Source organism: Amaranthus tricolor, chromosome 14, assembly GCF_026212465.1.
Source record: "Amaranthus tricolor cultivar Red isolate AtriRed21 chromosome 14, ASM2621246v1, whole genome shotgun sequence".
In the NCBI taxonomy this organism is placed as follows: domain Eukaryota; kingdom Viridiplantae; phylum Streptophyta; class Magnoliopsida; order Caryophyllales; family Amaranthaceae; genus Amaranthus; species Amaranthus tricolor.
In genome coordinates this window covers 8314550-8334463 of record NC_080060.1, presented here as the reverse complement: position 1 = coordinate 8334463, position 19914 = coordinate 8314550, and the positions used below count along the sequence as shown (strand labels likewise).

Here is a 19914-nt window from a genome sequence, read left to right as displayed (position 1 = left end):
CAAGTCGATGCGTCCATTAATTAGGAGGCCCTTTTTTCGGCTCTAGCTTCTCTACTCATCAATTTCTCTCAAGCTAAGTCTTTCTTTTTTTTCTACAAATAGAACTAGAATGGAAAATGTTTAAAAAAAGCAGCTTGTCTTGTATGAGACCATCTAATCGTGAAATGAGTCTATACAAAGGCCCATTAGTAGAAAACATTAAAAAAAGAGAAAAAAAACAATGAAAACTCAATTTCCGCTAGTATATAGGAAGCGATTTTTTCAAAAATAATTTTAGTTTACCCGATTAAAGCCGTCTCACGGTGAGACGGTCCCAATAAAGGATAAGCGAAAAAAAGACGTCTTCCTTAATATTTAGTCGCCATTTACTTAAAACCCTTATTTTGCTCCAATGGGGATATATTATGGTTCAATTTCACATTCTAGGGGAAATTTACATTAGCCTCTCCAATTTGCTTCGAACATAGTCAATCTATTCCATAAACCATGTTGTATTATTCACTAAAATTGTGTTTAGATGAAACAAAATGAAGGGAAAAAAAAGGAGGAAAATGAACAATTTCCCTCATTTTGGTACCAAAAGAGTAGAAAAGGGTATCCTTTACATTTTAAATTAAATAAATTCTTCTAATATTGGTAAGATTTTAAAGTAGAAAACTCAATAATTTCCCTCCCTTTACTTCCCCTCCCCTCTTTTTCTAGTTCTTTCCCTTCTTTTCCTTTTAAAAATGTTATCTGAACACATTGTAAATGTTCTTTGTTGCCTTTTGGTTTGATAAAGGCTTGGTCTTTCATATTTCCCTCCTAATTTGCCTCATGCTAAAGTTAAATTTTTTAGTTGTTTTGTTTATCACTTGTGTTTATTTTCTGAAACTCTAATCAAGCCTTTTTGTTTATAAAGGAGTGTAATACCTCAACTCAATAATGTTATCACGTAGAAAATAAAACACTATTTATAAAATTTTAACTTTAGTTTTAGCTCAATATCTCAACTCAACATACATTTTTTTATTAGGTTAGTTCTTTGTCATTTAAAAAGTATATAACACGTCTATATTTTGTTTCTACTAACAAAACAACATTTTGTTGATATCTCACCTTCAAATGTAGTCGGCAAACAAATGGTAATAACTATGTAGTTGTTTCTACCGATCAAACAACATTTGGTAGCTACATAGTCAGTTCTATTGACGAAACATGTATTTTGTTCACTAGTTGGTCGGTTGAACCGACCATTTTGCTACTGAAGCTTGGTCGGTAGGACTCCTTATTTTTATACTCCCTCCGTTCCTATTTGTTCTTCCTATTTGAGTATTTCACAAAGATTAAGAAAAAGAGAATCTTTGGTGGTAGTGGGTATTATTTTAATTATATAATAGTGAGAAGTAATGATTGTATTGGAAGTATGAGGTTGTAGTGGGTATTATTTTAATTAAATAGTAGTGTGAAGTAATGATTGTATGGGAAGTATGAAAGAGAAAATAATTATAAATAAAAGAAAATGAGTACATTAAAAGAAAAGGTGGATTTTAAGGGGTAGAAGTGAGATAAAAACTTTCTAAAAATAGAAAGTATTCTAAAGTGGAAGAACTTTTGAAACTACCCGTTATAGTAATGTGGAAGATCAAAAAGGAACGGAGGGAGTATATTATATTGGAGTATTACAAATAAGTTATCACTTGTCTGTTTGAGTATCATGTAATTAATGTGCTTGGAAATTAGACACCTTTTCTTTCCACCCTATCCTCAAAATATACTCACAGAGATATAGCATGGAGTATGTGATAATAAAGACAGACGCAGAAAAAAATTAATTGATATGGATAAAAATTAAGTGATATCAATAATTTAATCCCTTAGATTAAACCATCAAACTAATTGACTAATCTATTGAAATGTTAAACCAATTAAATAATGCCATTTGATAAAATTCATCAAATCTAGTAAAGTTTGGCAAAATAATTTATCAAGCCTTCATGTAATTGTCAACAGATTATTGTTACCCAATTCAATTGACCAATTCGAAAACCCAAACATTACAAACCCTAATTGTTGGATTCCTCATCGGCAATTCAATAATGCATTCACCATCCATGATTAATTTCAATATTAAATGACTAATTAAAAATTAAAAATAGTTAATTTCAACATCAAATGACAATATATTGCAAATTTGCAATTAATAAAAGAAAAGCTAAAGAGAACATAATACCATAAAAAACGACGCCAACGGTGGGTGTTCGGTTGTTAGACGGTGGTAGTCTGGGGGGCTCGCGGCTGATCTTTTTTATAGACAAAAATTTCGTTTTGGTCGGTAGTTGGTCAGTTCTTTAATTATAAATTTTTGCCGCTTAAAAATCAGGTTGCCACATAATTAGTCGGAAATTGGTTGGAAGACAACCGACCAAGAAGCTACCAATGATATTGGTCAGTGACTAACAACGTTTAATTTTACGAACACCCCATACTCTCTAGTTGAACTTGTCTAATAAGTTATTTTACTAAACACCCCTATATTTCCTCTCACTAAAACTCTCTCTTGTTGTGAATTTGCTAGTTTAATTTTTATTTCGGTCCGCCTTAGACGTTTTCACTTGAGTTATCGGGTTGATTCAATTACAAGGTCGAGTTAATATCTGATCGTGGAGTCTATTTTGAACATTTCTAATCCGAAGTACTTTTTTACTGTTTTTTTTTTAATCCACACATTTTCACTCTCACTTTATCCAATACATGCAAAATTGTTAGGATTGTATATCTATTTAAAAACTTCAGACATGTAGGATCGACTCGATGGGATCGAATCATATAATCGACTCGATGGGATCGAATCGTATGATGCGTATGATTCTAGAATAATTTAAATATTAAAAAATATCTAGCAATTAACTTTTCATATTGAAAGTTTGAATTTGTGAATTAAATTTTTTTTTACTTTATTTTTCAGAATAAAACGAAAGAACATTTAGTATTAAGTTTAACACTCGCTATGCATGCTTTGTCCCATTTATTTACCCCATTTGCAATGTTTGAACATTCCATTTAATTTGTAATATTTTTATTTTTGATAATGGTTCACCATTTTTCTTTAATTTCATGTAAATATTTTAACTTTTTTTTAATTTCATCTACACAATTCATTTTCTCTATATTTATTATCATTATACATTTTTTTTCTTAAAAGCCTCACAATTTCTCTTTGATTCAATTCTAATGAGACAAAAAGAGTAACTTTTATTAAAATTTAATTCTAGAATAATTGAAAAATTATATATTCATGTGAAAAAATTAATAAATTAGTAAAAGACCATACATAAGGATAATAAATGGTAATTGAAACTAAAATTCATGGAATAGATAGTTGAATTGTTGAATTGAAGCATCTTGGAAAAGATAGTTGGATTGTTGAATTGTACCGTCTTGTAACGTGAAGTATTCAATCCAATTTGGAGTTAATATTCCATCTATTTTTGAATATTATTTATATTTAATTCATAATCTATAAGTTTAAAGATAGTCAAGTAAAATCTTGTTTAATTTGCCTTATTGTAAAGGTTATTATAGTTTTTAAAAATATACATGTACAATTATAGATATTTGGATTAAATTATCACAAACTCTTGTGAGAGACGGTCTCAAAAACCATCTCTTATTTTGGGTTGTCTCATATATTTTTTAAAATATTGTAAGTAGTCATTAAGAATGATGTAAGTTTACGATATTAAAATAGGCATTAAGGGTACGGTAAGTAAGCATTAAAGATAATGTAAATAAGCATTATTAATACGATAAGGTGGCATTAATCTTTAATGGGTTGGGCATGAGATACGTCTTTCAAAGAGACGTTCTCTTAAGAGACTAGCTGTTAAATTATTGCATTGGTAACATACAAAAAACAAATAAGACATTAACTCTAAATTGAAGAGATTATATGATATTGAGATTAAATTAGAATCTTTAAATTCTATGAACATTATGATTCTACCTCTAAACTAATTTGTTCAATTATTTTTAAATCGTAGAATCAAAAGATATAAATCGGGAATCACAATTTTAATAATGCATGCAATTTGATAGTCTTACTATTTTCTTAATACTCTATCTGTTCTTTTTTAATTTGTTGTTACTGTTTATTTTTTTATAATTTTCAAAATAATTTTCAAATCTCAATTGTATCTCTAAATACGCATCACAAAAAATTATAAAAAAAATATAATTTAAAGTATATACAAAGAAAAATCTAATTAAATCTCGCATGAATATATTTTTTTCTTTAAATCTCTCAAAAACCTTATTATATTCTCCCTCATAAAAGTAAAATATTCTAATAAAAAGAATGTTAGAGAACAAAGGGATTATTCGTTTCAATCATTTTAATAATTTTGATGTAAATTAACAAAGGGCAATTTAATAAAATGTAGTAATTTCTTTATTGGCTAAATGTTTATTGGTAGAGATTTTGCATTGTTTGTAATTTATTGCTTGATATAATTTCACACAGATTGAAAGATGATTGACTATGATTTTCGCAATAAAATCAATTTGCACTTTTAAAATATTATTGCCATTTTTATTTCCTTTTTCACTAGTTGCGATGAATTTGCATAAATTGATTGATAATTGATAAACACTTACATTAATTAAAATCATACAATTTAATAAAAAGATTGGAAAATTATACATGTCATCCTTATAAAAGTTTCATTAGATGGAAAAAATTTATTGGTTGATGTTGAACTATTTTTGCTTATATTGAGCTATAAAAAAATAAATTATTGATTGAATTTTATCGGATCATACAATCTAATAAAAAGATTGAAAAATTACGCATGTCATCCTTATAAAAGCCCCCTAGATGGAAAAATTTTATTGGTTGATGATGAAAATATTCTTACTTATATTGAACTATAAAAAATAAATTATTGATTGAATTTATCGGATCATACAATTTAATAAAAAGATTGAAAAATTACACATTTCATCCTTATAAAAGCCCCACTAAATGGAAAAATTTTATTGGTATGTGTTGAATTATTCTTGCTTATATTGAACTATAAAAAATAAATTATTAATTGAATTTTATTAGATACTGTAAATTTATCATTTTTAAAAATAAATAATTTCAATATTTTTATAAAACTAATCAACCAAAAAATTTTATAAAATAATATAAAATAATATATATATATATATATATATATATATATATATATATATATATATATATATATATATATATTCATAGTAAAAAATTGGCCTATTGCACATGAACTGAACTAGTACGACAATAATAATGAATAGAAGGTGTTTATTCTCTTGATACTCGTTTGAATCTGTTAGAGAATTCATCACATCGCTTCCTCTCTCCTTTTTCTAGAAAACTAAATATTGAAAGCGAAACAAAGCCTATTTTTGTGCTTCCATTTTTTTCACCTCCTTTTCTCTCTCCTCATCGACATTCAACCTTTCTCTCTCTTCCCCTTCTTCTTCCTTGAATTATCAGATTCTTTTCTTCTGTTACAAATTACAAACCTTTACTTTATTATTATTATTATTATTATTATTATTATTATTATTATTTCATTTTCAGGTTTATGTGAATAATAAATGAATAGAGTCGTCTTTATTATAATTTATTACGACGCTTTTGGAAGCATTCAACAATATTGTTGGGTTACTTGTGACCTCTACTTTCCTCCTTCTCCTTCCTCTCTTCGTAGTTCGTACATCTTTCTGAGATTCTGGTAATTTTTCTTTTTTAAATATCTTTCGGTTTACCGTTTCGCATTTTTTCGGTTCATCGTTTTATATAATTTCGTATGCTTGTTAGATTCTTACTATTGTTTTATACTCCAGTAGTCCAGTTCATATTATTGATTAGGCTTTTAAGCCATGCTTGCATTGTGGGTTGCTTGTCGAATTGATTTGTGAGTATATCTTTTTGTTTATACGTTGCTCCATTACTTGTTATTGTTACATATCATGATTAGTCTACTCCTAAAGTCATTTTCCTTCAGAATAGTAGCAAAAGAGGAAGTGAGTATTTCTAGTGAAAAATACTTGCTTTGATTTTTAATGAAGTGTTCATACTGTATAATGTATGATTTTAGTCTTTAATATCTTTAATTTTACATGATAAAAAATTTTAAAAAGTTAATAGTATAAAAATAAGATCAATTAATGAAGAATAATTGCTATAAAAACTGTAACAACCATTAAAAACCGAAGAAAGTAATTGATATTAATTTAATAACAAATAAAGAGATAATAAATTGGATAAATAAAATCAAAATAAAGTTAAACTTAACGAGATATGTAAATAAATAGCAGACTATTATTCAAAATAAAAACAAAAAAAAAAAAGTGATCCTAGATAAGAGAGGGATGGAGCCATAGAGGGAATGTTATTGTCTCTTAACCTAGTCAAATGTCCAACTTTATATCAATGCACTAGTTTCAAAAAAGGGACGTGACCAAATAGTAAGACAGGGGTGAGTAACTGTAATATATTTTTTTTGTGAAAAGTGATAATCTGATTATAATTGTGTAAATAGTTGAAAGTGGTATGTGTAATTGAAAAATGTTACTTCCTTTAATTCTTTCTAATTAACGTGGTATATTTGTCAATGCAATAATTATATTATTAATATTTTTAATTGTAGGTATTTAAAAATTGTAAAAAATTAATGTTATTGATCTTTGCATTGAAATGAATCAAACAAGGTTCCACTTAATATGTTATAATTTATAAGTTAAGAATAAAATACAAGTTAAGAGTGATTGATAAATAGTGTTTAACGTTAAAATAACACATTTGACATTGAATAATTGTGATTAGAATCAGAGGAAGTAATTAAGAAATTTTTTAATGTGATTTTACGTGTTAATCAACTAGGATTAAGGAGGTATAAATATGCTTCAATTGTGGGATTATTTCTTGAATAACTGTGTAAATATGTATTTGGGGCTATAATTGGATAGATTTTCTGGGTTTGTGCTCCATTGATTGTTTAATTTCACTAATTCTTAAATGAGATGGTATCTAACTAGTATAAAGTGATTAATTACAAAAATAAATTAATTATATAGACTTGTCTATGATATAGTCTCATACATGACGAACTGTTTTAATTTAGGATCCTTTGAATTTATTTTGTAATAAACTAGTATTACATCCGAATAACATTTTTTTTACACATCATAGTTTAGAAACAGTTTTTTGATAAGGGTACATGATTCTTTTACTGTGTATGGCAAATTGGCAATATTAATGTTTTCTAATATCATTACTTGTTAGATATCTTGATTGATTATATTGCAGTTTTTTTGTTTTCTAAAAATATTATGTCAATTCTGGCTGGAGCAAAATATGCTATACTCCTATAATTCTTTGTGTTATAAGCAAGTGCCAATAATCTTAATGACGACGTTAACTTTAAACATATAATCGAACATGCTTTGTCTTTTACTTTAAAGAGGGTCGATAAAGATGTGTCGGATATGGGTGGTTTAAGGTTTGGAACGGTTGATGAGAGTTGTTTGATCAAAGCAACAAGAAAAGAAACAGACTGTGACTGGCTCGACCAGGCGCTCGATCGAGCCGTGCCTGGCTCGGCCGATCGAGCGATGTTGGCTCGGTCGAGCAAGATGTCCAGAACAAGTCAGTAGCTTCACTGGAAGCTCGCTCGACCAAGCGAGATAGTGGCTCGGTCGAGCGGAAGTCCAGCAGACTACATTGGATCCTGTTTTTGGTCAGAATTTGTAGTGACTATGCAATAATGTGGTGCATTACTCTATTGTTTATTGTAATGTTTATTGTCATCACTCATAGTAACATTCACCACAAAAACACACATATTGTTGAGAGGGCTATTGCATTGTTAGAAACTTGAGAGTGTTCTTACTTTGCTTTAGTATTTGTGATCTTGAGAGATTGTTCTCAAGATAAGGGAGGTTTATTATACTTGTAATTGTTGAATTCATTAGAATAAACTATATTTGAGGGGGAGGTATTCAATATACCTCATAAACACATGTGTTCATCTTTTGCATTATATTTTTTCATTTGTTTTTCATTGTTAAACCTCTTTGAGGCTTACATTTCACTTTGATTTTGGATTATAATCGAGTTTAGTATAATGACTCGTTTTTGTGTACCTGGATTGAAGAACAAGGGTCAGTCTTGTGGACTATTTACACAGCTTCTTGACATAGTTCATATTACATTTTTTTCATTAGTATGAGCCAACATGAAGTGTCTGTTTTTAGTACGATTTGTAGTTTCTCTTGTGGCCATTGATCACAATAACTGGTATTGTGCTCTATTCTCGTTCTGATTGGGTGAAATCTATGCAGGAATGGAGAAGCAAGGAAACAAGTGATCGAAAATTGAAGATCTAAAATTAATTTGGATCTAGTTGATGGTAAAATGTTTCGCCAAAGTGATCTTGATCTAAATTTAGTTTACAATTTTGGTGATCCATTAAAGGAGACATTGAAGCAGACAATGCTCAACCAAGAGCTTCATTTCAAGCTGCAGGTATAATTACTGTTCACAAGTCATTATGTCACTTTCTGTGGTTATATATACTCATGCTCTTTCAGCTTTGCAATAGCTTTGTACATTGTAACTATATCAATCAAAATCTAATTGATTTCTTTAGATTCGTTGGTGGAGTCATAAGTAAAAATGCGGTACCGGTCGTAATCGTGCTAATAGAATGGTGATGCGGTAACGGGAGTGATACGCTTATCTAACGCCTAAATATCGGTCAAATCATAAGATATCCCTTGATACGGCCCGGAATGCGATTATTTATACACACCTTTACGACGCACGGAATATCAGTTTGTTTGTTTGACGACCTTTACATCGTGGCTGATGCGAATTGTGATGCGATGCGGCCTTGTTTTTACACTATGGGTGGAGTAGATTCTCATTTTCCTTCTACAAAGAGGACAATTTTGGATGCTCATTAGTTTCAATATTTAAACTTCATCAAGTGTACAAGGTCTACCGTCAGGACTTTGCACACAAGGGTTCAAATGATTGTAGATTCTATCATAGAGGCATTACATAGCACTTTACACAGAAGGGTTTGTATGATTACAATTTGCTTAACAAATGCATGAGTTCAGCCCTTTGATACCCTAATAATCAATCTACACAAACCCCTTCATATGTCTGGAAGTGCTTTTTTGTTTTTCTTTTGTTTGTGGGTTGGGTTGAAGGGTTGTCAATGATAATTTTCTGTGATGTCTTCTTGGTGTAGCGATCTTTTTCGATCAGGTACTAGTAGCAATTGCTTGAATGACCTTGTAATAATGTTTTCCTGGCTGGTTTCTTGCAATCTGAAAACCTTGATTTGCACCGCGAATTACAGCAGCACTCTGTCCTTGCTATTATGCAAAAACCTCTAGAACTCCAACTTCCTGCTGATGAGTACATTAACCAATGTGTTGAGGGAAATGTGGTAGTCACCAGTTGCTTACAAGAATCCATTCAGTCAAGGAATTCTTCTCAGGATAAACTTGGTTTTTGTCTTGAATATCCGAATCTTTCTTTGAGCATTGGACGAGATGCTTGCAAGATAAACAAAGAACACATATCATCCTGGAAGGGAAAGAATAATTTTTCATCCTCTTTCGACATCATTGATCTTGAAGATGCAAATTCGAGCTTTCCATACTATAATGCCAATCTTGGATTTACTTCAAGTTCTGCTACTACGAGTTCTTGTTCAAGAGACAAACACAAGATAGACTGCTTTTTGAAAAGAGGCAGGCAGAAGCTAGAAAGCTTTCCCCAAATCGACATTTGGAATGGCTCTTATCAATATAAACCAAGTAAATCTTTTGTAGATGTTGATCCAAGCTGTCAGACACGATCGCTTTGTGACTCAGGTATTCTTTAAATTACTCCAACAATATAAGGGACAACCTCTTTTGCTTTGTTATGCTAGTTTACTTGAACTAAGATTCGGTTTTAATAATAATCTTATGCTTATTTTGCTTATATATGCAGGAATATATGGGCACTACAAAAATTTCTTTCTTGCTAATCACTTGAGTGAAAATAAGAAGTTTGCTTGTAAAGTAAATAATTGGGACCTTAATGTTGTGCAACTTGAGGACCCATCATACTTTTCAAATGACTCAATGGTGATGAATTCATCTATAACTAGCTTATTACCTGTGTTGGATAGAGTATGTCCCAAGTCGAAAGTAAGCTCTTTTGTCGACCCTGCTTCTTCAAGGGAATTCACGAAAATGCACAAGATTCATTACCAAAAAGAAGCGGGTTCTCGAGTATATGAAGGAAAAATGTGTTATAAGGAGGGTAAGGTTGTAGTAGGCAATGGAGCCGACATCAGCTTTGTTGATCTTGATTCTGATTCATGTGAAGATCTTTGCAGTAACAGATCTGATCCGAACATTTCGAGTGTGGGTTCATTGTCAAAAATTTCAAATGGTCTTTCATGCAAAATGGAAGTAATGGATGCAGTTCGAGTGGAAGCAAATTTGGACAAGAGTGTAGAACCCTTTGATCAGCCGAATTGCAGCAAGTTGATCAGCTCCTCTGAGTCTGAATGTATGGTTGATAACCATTCAAGCAGCACAAAGACCATGCAGTCTTGTGCTGGATGTGATGATATTGTAGCCCCATATTCAGGAAAGGACCTAAGATCTTCTGTCAGCACAGAATCGAATATTCAGTGCGCTAGTAGGAAAAAACCAGAAGAAGTTGATGGAATAGTTCAAACAGCTGCTAAATTACTTGTGCAAATGGCTACGGAAGCTGAAACTTGCTGTGAAGATGAAATGTCAAGACTGGCCTCGGAGAAGGTACAGAATCAAGAGAACGAATTACTGATCGTAGAAGAGGATCAGCCTCAGTGTTCTTCAGATTCTTATGAGGCGATAATACTGAAGACAGACGAGACTAGCCCTAATGAGTATTGTAGTTCCTCGAATGCACTTCTAGTGGACGAATCAGAGAAGAAGGATTTGAAGTATAAGCTAAAAAGGGGAACCCGAATGAGAGATTTTCAGAAAGACATACTGCCTAGCCTATCCACCTTATCAAGGCATGAAATCCGAGAAGATGTAAGCATTTTTGAAGGTATTATAAGATCCCGGGAATACAAAAGAATCAGGGCAAAAATGGCTGACAAAGAAGGCAATTGGTGTACGTCAACAAGGAACACGAGGTCAAGACTCAACAGAAGGTATTATCTTTGATGAGAAATTGTGAGATAGTAAGAACACAGGTCTTATAACAGAGCTTATATTTAGGACAATTCATGTCCAAATAATCTATTCCTTTTAAGGCTTCAACTTATAGATGACCATGTATTCAACTTTATAGTGCACGGTAATACCTGTAGAGCTTGTCACATAAATTTTTCAATTTAGATGGAATAGTGAGTAAATTCTAAACAATTTTTATACATATATTGTCATGAACATAAAACATTAGTTGATTGTTATGCTGCATCTTGCATGCCCGGCATGAATGTTTCAAAGAATATCGGCTTTTTAGGGGTGTTTGACAATTGACTATTAACTGTTGGTTGTTAACTTATTTAATTGGCTTGTTTGACCAGTTGAAAATGTTGGCCGTTTTTGTTGGCTTTTAAGTTAGTTGAGAAAGTTGGTTGTTTATGAAAATGTTTGGTAAAATTTGGTATTAGTTATAGGCTGTATATTAGAGATAAATGGGTTAATATGCCAAAAGCCAACAAAATAAGTTAACTAGAGTAACTTTTTTATTTTGGCTTAAAAGTCAGTTTTTCAGTTAGGTTAAAAGCATTCACCAAACACTATTTCTGATAATTTGTCCAACCAACAAGCCAAAAGCCAAAATCCAACCAAAAAGCTAAGCAAAAAGCCATGAACCAAACACCCTTAGTATGTTAAGAACCTAAGACACTTATGGACTACAATGCGTACTGTTAAATCAGTGGTGAAACCATACGGGTCAGGGAAGGCTCGGCTACTCGGTCCTAACACGTGCATGTTGTAATTTAGAGTCGACCTCCAACTAATATGTAATATATGATATAAGGATTCATCAAATATAACCAAATCAACTAAATTTAGTAGACAGTAAAATTGTAGTTTTTTTTATATAGTAATTTTGCTATTATATCTATCATTCGACTATAATATTTTGCAAGTGTATCGGTTATTTGTCCTCCTAATTTTAATTTCTTGCTTCGCTTTCGGTCAGATAGCAATACAACTCTTAATTTGATCTTATATTTGAACATGATCTTTTATGGTTGAGTACTTGAGTTGGTTCCTTGATATGGTATCAGAGATAATGTGATAAAAGGTTATGGGTTCGAATCTCACCACCTGGGACGTTAACTATTGTTTGTATTGGAGAAATCATGCTATTTGAATCTTCTGTTGCGGCAATCCAGTGGGATTCTTCTACTTTCGCAACTGCTGACTAATAACATCCTTTGACTATACTCATGAGATAACATTAAGACGTGATAAGTTGTTAATCCTATCTGTCTTATCTACTAAAATACTCCACAAATAACATTTAATGACTATAATGCAAATAATTAATACATAATCTTTTATGACTTTTATTCAATCAAATATTAAGTATTGTAGTAATGATTCCCCATTAAGTTGGATTGTCAAATTCCCCTGCTTTACCTTTGCACAAAATAAAATCCTTGTCATAAAATCCCATGAACATTTCTAGTTAATCAACAAACAAAAATGAGCATAGAATTTCATAACAAAAATGATTTACAACTCAATGAAGTTGCACAAACAGCATTAAGACATGCCCATCAATATATCAACACAATTTCTGATCAAAACAACCTGCTCGAAACCAAAATCGATGAGCAGTCAAGCCGAATAGCCAATGAAGCGATCGATGAATTGAAGAAATTTGTGTCGATCCTAGAGGGTTTTACCCCAACAAGAGCAATGCGTTTGAGGAGACGGGTTAAACAAGGTCCTATACCCAAAATCATGGGCATAAACCCGAAAGAAATGGTTGATGTTTCGATGAAAAACTCTTACCAATTGATGTCTTTTAGTCGTGTTCCCACGAAGGGATTCGACTTCACGAATGTAAAAACCGATGGCTTGATGAATCGGTCGTATTCTAATCCTATGTTGTGCATGGAAGGATCAAATACAAGTAGTAAACAGATAATTATGCAGACTTCAATGTCAGGAATTTTGAGTTTTAGTGAGGATGTTAGCACAAAATGTGCTTCTACCAGGACTTGTCATTGCTCTAAGAAAAGGTAAATTTTACTGTTTTTTGTGTTGGAAATTAATGCAGATAATTGTATAAAGGATTTATGTAATGTAAAAAATTAATTTTTCTAGGAAAAGAAGGGAAAAAAGAAGAATAAGAGTTCCAGCAATTAGTGATAAAATAGCTGATATACCTGCTGATGATTATTGTTGGAGAAAATATGGGCAGAAACCTATCAAAGGGTCTCCTCATCCAAGGTAAAAAGTTTTCTTAATATACTTCTAATGAGGGTCATTTTGTTTATTTTTGGGTAAAGAGCAAAAGATAAAAAGTATCTTTAAAAACTTAATGCGTAATGAATAATATGTCCCTTTTGTTTTTATTGTTGATATTTGAACTTAGATAAAAAGTACATTTTGTTTTTGAACTTTAGATAAAAAGTACTTTAGTTAGTTTTAAATTGTGATAATGAGAATGATTTGTAGTGTAGATTTTGTATGACATGTATCATCTCAAATCTATGGTGAACTTTGATAAAAATTGTTTACAATTTTTTTTTTCACAATTTTTCATTACTAACTAATACCAACTCTCCAAATGGTAATAAATTGAAATAAGTGAGATGATTGAAGTACAACGAGAATGCTCATTAAGGCATTAATCTTGTAAAGAGAATTTCCAAACAAAATTACCTAACATCCCGTAAAATTAGAATTTGAATTTCTGAGTTAATTTTTAATTTTTAGCTTATTAGTTGGACAAAAAGTTAAAAAAAAATACATAGCTTTTGAGCTACATGAAAAGTTTGCTTTTAAGCAACAAAAAAAAATGTGATGGCAGATTTTTATCATTGATTTTTGGTTGTATCGACTTTCTGTATTTTTAAATAGTTAACCGTCAATAGTTAATTTTACCACATTTATATTAGTATATGGCTTTTTTTTTCGTTTTTTTTTTACCAAACTAACTTATCAACCAACAAAAATAGTAAATATTATTAGCTAGTTGGACAAACCAACTTAAAACACCTCCACAATCATGCTAAAAGTGTTGGCATTGTTGCTATTGGTTATTCTAAAGGATTTTTCTCTATTTTCACTATCAGATCTCTAATTAACTAATTCGACCTAATCGTGACAATTAATAACAGATAGAAGTATATTACATCTGTTTTTATTAGTTGCTACATTTATATGATAAGTCCTATTTTCTATCAAACAATATACAGTGTCTTACAGATTTCATGTTCTTTATGTATATATGATGAAAAAACATAATCAAAAGGAATCTTATATGATGTGCTTTCATACATATTTTGATAATTTCAAGTGCGTAGTATCAACCATTTATGATTTTATGCGCAATTTAAGATATTAATATTTATGCGCAATTTAAGATATTAACGATCAAAATAGTAGGTTAAACAAGAAGCCAAGATTGATATTGATATTTGGTGGTTATTCCTTATCTAGGAGTTACTACAAATGCAGCACGTGCAAGGGATGCCCTGCTAGAAAACAAATAGAGAGATGCTTGCAAGATTCAACTATGTTGATTGTTACATATGAAGGGGAACATGTTCATTCCACATTCACTTTTCCATATTCAACCATTACATATTAAACCAGTAAATTAAATTTAGTATAGATTTGGTCCATTATATTTTAATGTGTATTATTGATAATAGCAATTATTTTCAAATAATTGTACTAGTTAAGTAGGATTACTTACTCTTTTAACACCTTTTAAGGTTGGTGCACACTAAAATAATATGAACTAAGTCTGTACAAGATTTTTTCTCTTTTGAAACAATATGGAACAAAGAAGTGAGTTTTGTTAAATCAATTCAATTACAAGAAAACATTCTTATTATCTTGCGTTGTTTCTCAATAGTGTATGTTACACAACAAAAATATATCCTTTTGGCAACAAAATGAAAATCTGAGGTGAGAAGTTATGCAACAAGATAGGTAAAAAAACTCATTATTGCAGGGTTGTGACAAAAATTACAGTGTCGCATAGTTTGTCGCCTAATCAAATTTTGTCGCATAAAAAACATTGGCGAAAAAAATAATGTTCTAATTTCAGAAATAGATTAATATCGCCTATTTTGTTGCTTAAAGATTGTTGTTTGCTTATATATACAGATAAATGTGTTAGTCATTCATAGGCAAACACAACATGTTTTTTTCTCAAAGTGTAGTATTTACTTGTGAACAGAGAAAAGCTGGTTACGTGAAAAGGTATATATCTAATGTTTTTGTTATTGAATTTATTTCATTTATACATGTATGATTATTATTATATATGTGTATGTATTAAAATTAATTTTTTGTGGTTATTATCTATATATTTTATTTATATTATGTAATATTTGTATGTTTATCATTCGTTTTATTCGTGTGTAATTATTATATGTAATTTTTTTTATCATATATATATATATATATATATATATATATATATATATATATATATATATATATATATACATATATATATATATATATATATATATATATATATATATATATATATATATATAGGATCAAATAAGAAGGATTTTATAATGAGAAGAGTGAGAAGGATTTTTTTTTGATTTTGTTTGAAAACTATATATACAAAAAAAGGATACTATGTTATAAATTAAGAACATTTTAAAAATTATTTCATAGTTACCTTTCTGTGTAACATAGTTACTTTTACAATTATGAGTTTTTTTTGGCTCAATCGTGACCATAGATTTTTTTATTTTAGTGAAATTAAGGGTGTAGAGTCCTTCTTACCCTTCTCATTTTCAACCTCTTCTCAATGGATCCCTCCCCTCACTAGTGGAAAAAACCTCGTTTGCTGCGGTTTTTTTTCCATTATTTGCTGCGGTTTTGGCCCCCAGCAATAGTGATAGCAGCAAATGTCCTACTTTAAATGCTGCGGTTCAAAACCGCAGCAAATAAGGGCATTATTTGCTGCGGTCATAGGCTAAAACCGCAGCAAATAATGTGTGTTATTTGCTGCGGTCAAGGGGAAAAACCACAGCAATTAGTGTGGCATTATTTGCTGCGGTCAGGCCTAAAACCGCAGCAATAAGTCTCTCTTTTTTTTTTTTTTTTTTTTTTCCGTTTAATCCTTATAATAATGCAATAATATTACAATGTAATAACAGTGATTAATCCAATGATAATCACAGATAATCAACATTAATCTCTTTGTAATAATAAACTCTCGCTCGTATATATATATAATATAATATGTACGTACATATATATATATATATACATTAAATAAACTATAAAAAATAATCAATATATAATAATTACAATTTATCAAGGACAAATATTAACAAGATACACGGCAATCTTGTCTTTTAATTCGCGCATCTCTTCACTTCTCAAAGCGCGTGTTTCCCTCAGAATGTCGTTTAAAACCTATATTATAATATTAAAATAAAAGCTATTAATATAGAAACATTTAGATTTTACCAATAATATATTTAATTAAGAACGTAACAAATACTTACGGCATCTATATTTTCGACTCCAAATTCCTTCACGGAATTTATAATATCGTCCATAAACTTCAACGCGTAGTAGCCGCAGTCAACGGAAGAAGGAGGTTGTTGAAAGCACTAAGAGAAAATAGAAGTTAGTGTCAAAAACGGTTAAAAACGCATAAAATCGCAACTTGACACATAAATTCTAGAATATGACTATGATTTTCAATTCTAACAACTTCTACACAATAATATATACCAAATAGTGTTGTGTGCCAAGTTTCATGCAAAACAAATAAAGTTTGAGCTACTTTACGCGCGGAATTGACAAAAACGCTTAAAAACGCATAAAATCGCAACTTAACTTCTAATTTCTAGCATATGACTATTATTATCGATTCTAACCATTTCAACACAATAATATATGCCAAATAGTGTTGTGTGCCAAGTTTCGTGCATAACAAACCATGTTTGACCTACTTTACGCGTGAAATTCACAAAAACGCTTAAAAACGCATAAAATCGCAACTTAACTTCTAATTTCTAACATATGACTATTATTATCAATTCTAACCATTTCAACACAATAATATATGCCAAATAGTGTTGTGTGCCAAGTTTCGTGCATAACAAACCATGTTTGACCTACTTTACACGCGAAATTGACAAATAAAAACGCAAAATTGACAGCATCAAACTAGTGACCAGACCACCTTGCACGAAACGTGGAGACCAAACCTATGCATCCAGGACCTAAGCTAAAGTGGAAATGGAATCTTGGTACTTGGATTTAGCTATCAAGGTCCTAAAACCATTCTAACAATCCCCGTGGACTCCTAGAAGCTGAGCCGAAGGAGGGCTGGTCGACAGTTTGCTAGATCAGAATTTTGTTTTAAGTGTTTGTGGTTGTTTCGTGTTCTTTTCATGATCATTTGACCAAACCTATACAAAACCCATAAAATCGAATTTTGTGTACCTTTCTTGCTATCCATTTTGGAAATGTGGCTCTGGATGTAGATCCTATTTGTCCACGCACTCTTTTCATTGCGCTGAAACGCATGGGAAAAGAAATACCATTTATATATATATATAACACTTAATTAAATCAAATTGGTAAAATAATTAATATTACGTACGCATTCAACAATGCTTTGAATCTTGTGTTGCGAGGTAGGCTGTTAGGTTTTTGTAATGAGTCGAAGACGTGCACGGTGTTCGTTAAAGGACATATGATCAAAAGTATCCAATGCAAACTACAAACACAAATTTAAAATCAACAAATTAGAGATTAGGTGACTTTAAAAATCAAAAAATAAGTTCAATTTCAAAAATAAAACTTACTCTTCCCAATATGGAGCCAGAATGAATGTGTGTTTACATGCAAGGGAATTAGTCAAAGCAGTCTCAATGTATGCTCTGACGACATCTGGATCATTTCTACATTTACTACCCGAAATCGTCTCCGGACAAAACCATCCAATTTTTATTGGAGGTTCGCAAGAATTTACCTCCTCGTAAACCGCACTAAACTCACAAATAAGAGAATTTTGTTAGTAATTTGGTCATTAAAACAATTAAACAACAATGCCTAACTTGTAAGATGATGAACATCAACTCATGTAGACATGGAAAAGAGCTACGTTCAGCATCTCTCCTCTCAAAAATTGCCCGATGTCACTAGGACCAATAATTACATACGGGTCTTCTGAAAAGCAGTATTGCTCCTTCAGCAGGGGCAACATGATTGGGTCCTCCTCACTTATGCGAGATGCACAATAATGCAGCCATTTGCAATCTTGAGAGAGATCTTTTAGCTCCTCATCAGTCAAAATTGGAGTGCTTGGCATCGACTTTGACCCAGTCGACACCTTTGCTGAGGAACCGACCTCTCTACAAGATCCCTTTGGACTCTTTTGCTATTTCAATTTATAAATAAAAATTAAATTAGTGTGAGCATGCAATTAAAAAATAAAAATAAATAAGGTACAAATGATTCTTACCGTGTTAGTGAATCGGACCCAAGCATATGGCCATGTGACGAAACTACCTAGGGCGTCTGATAGTTTCTCAAGGCTCCATGCTAGCATTGGAATTGGGAGTGAGAAATCTTCAAACCCCTTTACAATAGTCTCCACGGCCACACTGATGTGGCCACTTGTAACAGGCACTGAATGCACTGTTTGGCCCTCTTTATTTGGCTGTGCCATACCATATGCAACCTCAGTTCTTGTTTTCATTCCGATACAACACACAATCATTCGGACACGCATGAATCTTCTGGTACTCTAAGCCGAAAGGACACATGAGCTTTTTGGCATAATATGTCGACTTTGGAAGTTCATTTCCCTCAGGAAGCAACTCACCTAACGCTTCTAATAACATTGTGAAACTAGCGTCACTCCAATTGAACTTTGACTTAATGTTGAAAATTGTCAACACTGCTGTTAGTTTGGTGACATTTGTACATCCAGGGTACAAAGGCTTTTGAGAAGCCTCTGTCAACAAGTCAAAAACACGAGGACGTTTTCCTAACTCATCCTCGACTCCCTCCATCATCTCATCAACATGATCCACATCCTCATCGACATTCTCTTCATCTGTCTCATACCCATCAACATGATCTACTACATCCTCATTGACATCGGCCACATTATTGACGTCCTCAACAACACTTTTCTCTTTGTAAACTCCCTCCTCACCATGCCAAACCCAAACATGATATTGAGCCTAAACCCACGTCGAAGTATGTGCTCCCTAAGGATATCAACACTATCTACCTTTGATACATTGCCACAACTGACACATGGGCAATAAAAACCAACTCCCCCCGTCCTAACTTGATGTTCAACCGCAATACTACAAAATTCTAATACGCCATCAATAAATTCCGACGATTCAATGCTTCCATACATCCAAGAACGATCGTTTGTCATCCTAATTAGTGTGATTAATTGATTCAAAACAAAATTAATACACAACTTTTAAACATATATACTTATTTATAATAAACATATTTACTAAATATGCTAATAATTAATTAACAAACCACAAACCACAATATAAATAATAAACAACAAACCATATTCCTAAAAACATATTTACTCTAACTTTTCCAAGTGAAAATCAAGATGGTGAGAAGCTCACTAACTTAACCTTAAACAAATCACAATACATTTCATAGTCTACT

The 19914-nt window shown here is 31.3% G+C and overlaps 2 protein-coding genes across 6 annotated transcripts in view; both read left to right on the top strand.

Moving 5' to 3' along the window:
- The first annotated feature begins 5361 nt into the window (after positions 1-5361).
- On the top strand, positions 5362-11667 carry LOC130799538 (uncharacterized). Of its 5 annotated transcripts, none has more exons than XM_057662654.1 (4): positions 5362-5744; positions 8356-8539; positions 9387-9903; positions 10025-11541. In XM_057662654.1, the coding sequence occupies exons 2-4, from the start codon at positions 8429-8431 to the stop codon at positions 11239-11241; spliced, it is 1845 nt and encodes a 614-aa protein (XP_057518637.1). In that variant the 5' UTR covers positions 5362-5744; positions 8356-8428; the 3' UTR covers positions 11242-11541. The 5 variants fall into 5 exon arrangements, with proteins under 5 accessions (XP_057518637.1, XP_057518635.1, XP_057518636.1 ...); XM_057662652.1 differs by having other exon boundaries at positions 5363-5744; positions 9384-9903; positions 10025-11667; XM_057662653.1 differs by lacking the exon at positions 5362-5744 and adding an exon at positions 5773-5927 and having other exon boundaries at positions 9384-9903.
- Positions 11668-12741: 1074 nt separating this feature from the next.
- LOC130799245 (probable WRKY transcription factor 15) overlaps positions 12742-19914 on the top strand; it is a 10325-nt gene continuing 3152 nt past the window's right edge. The window contains exons 1-4 of the mRNA XM_057662352.1: positions 12742-13283; positions 13369-13494; positions 14710-14815; positions 15458-15480. Coding sequence (XP_057518335.1) covers positions 12742-13283; positions 13369-13494; positions 14710-14815; positions 15458-15480 — 797 coding nt within the window. The remainder of the gene's footprint in view (positions 13284-13368; positions 13495-14709; positions 14816-15457; positions 15481-19914) is intronic.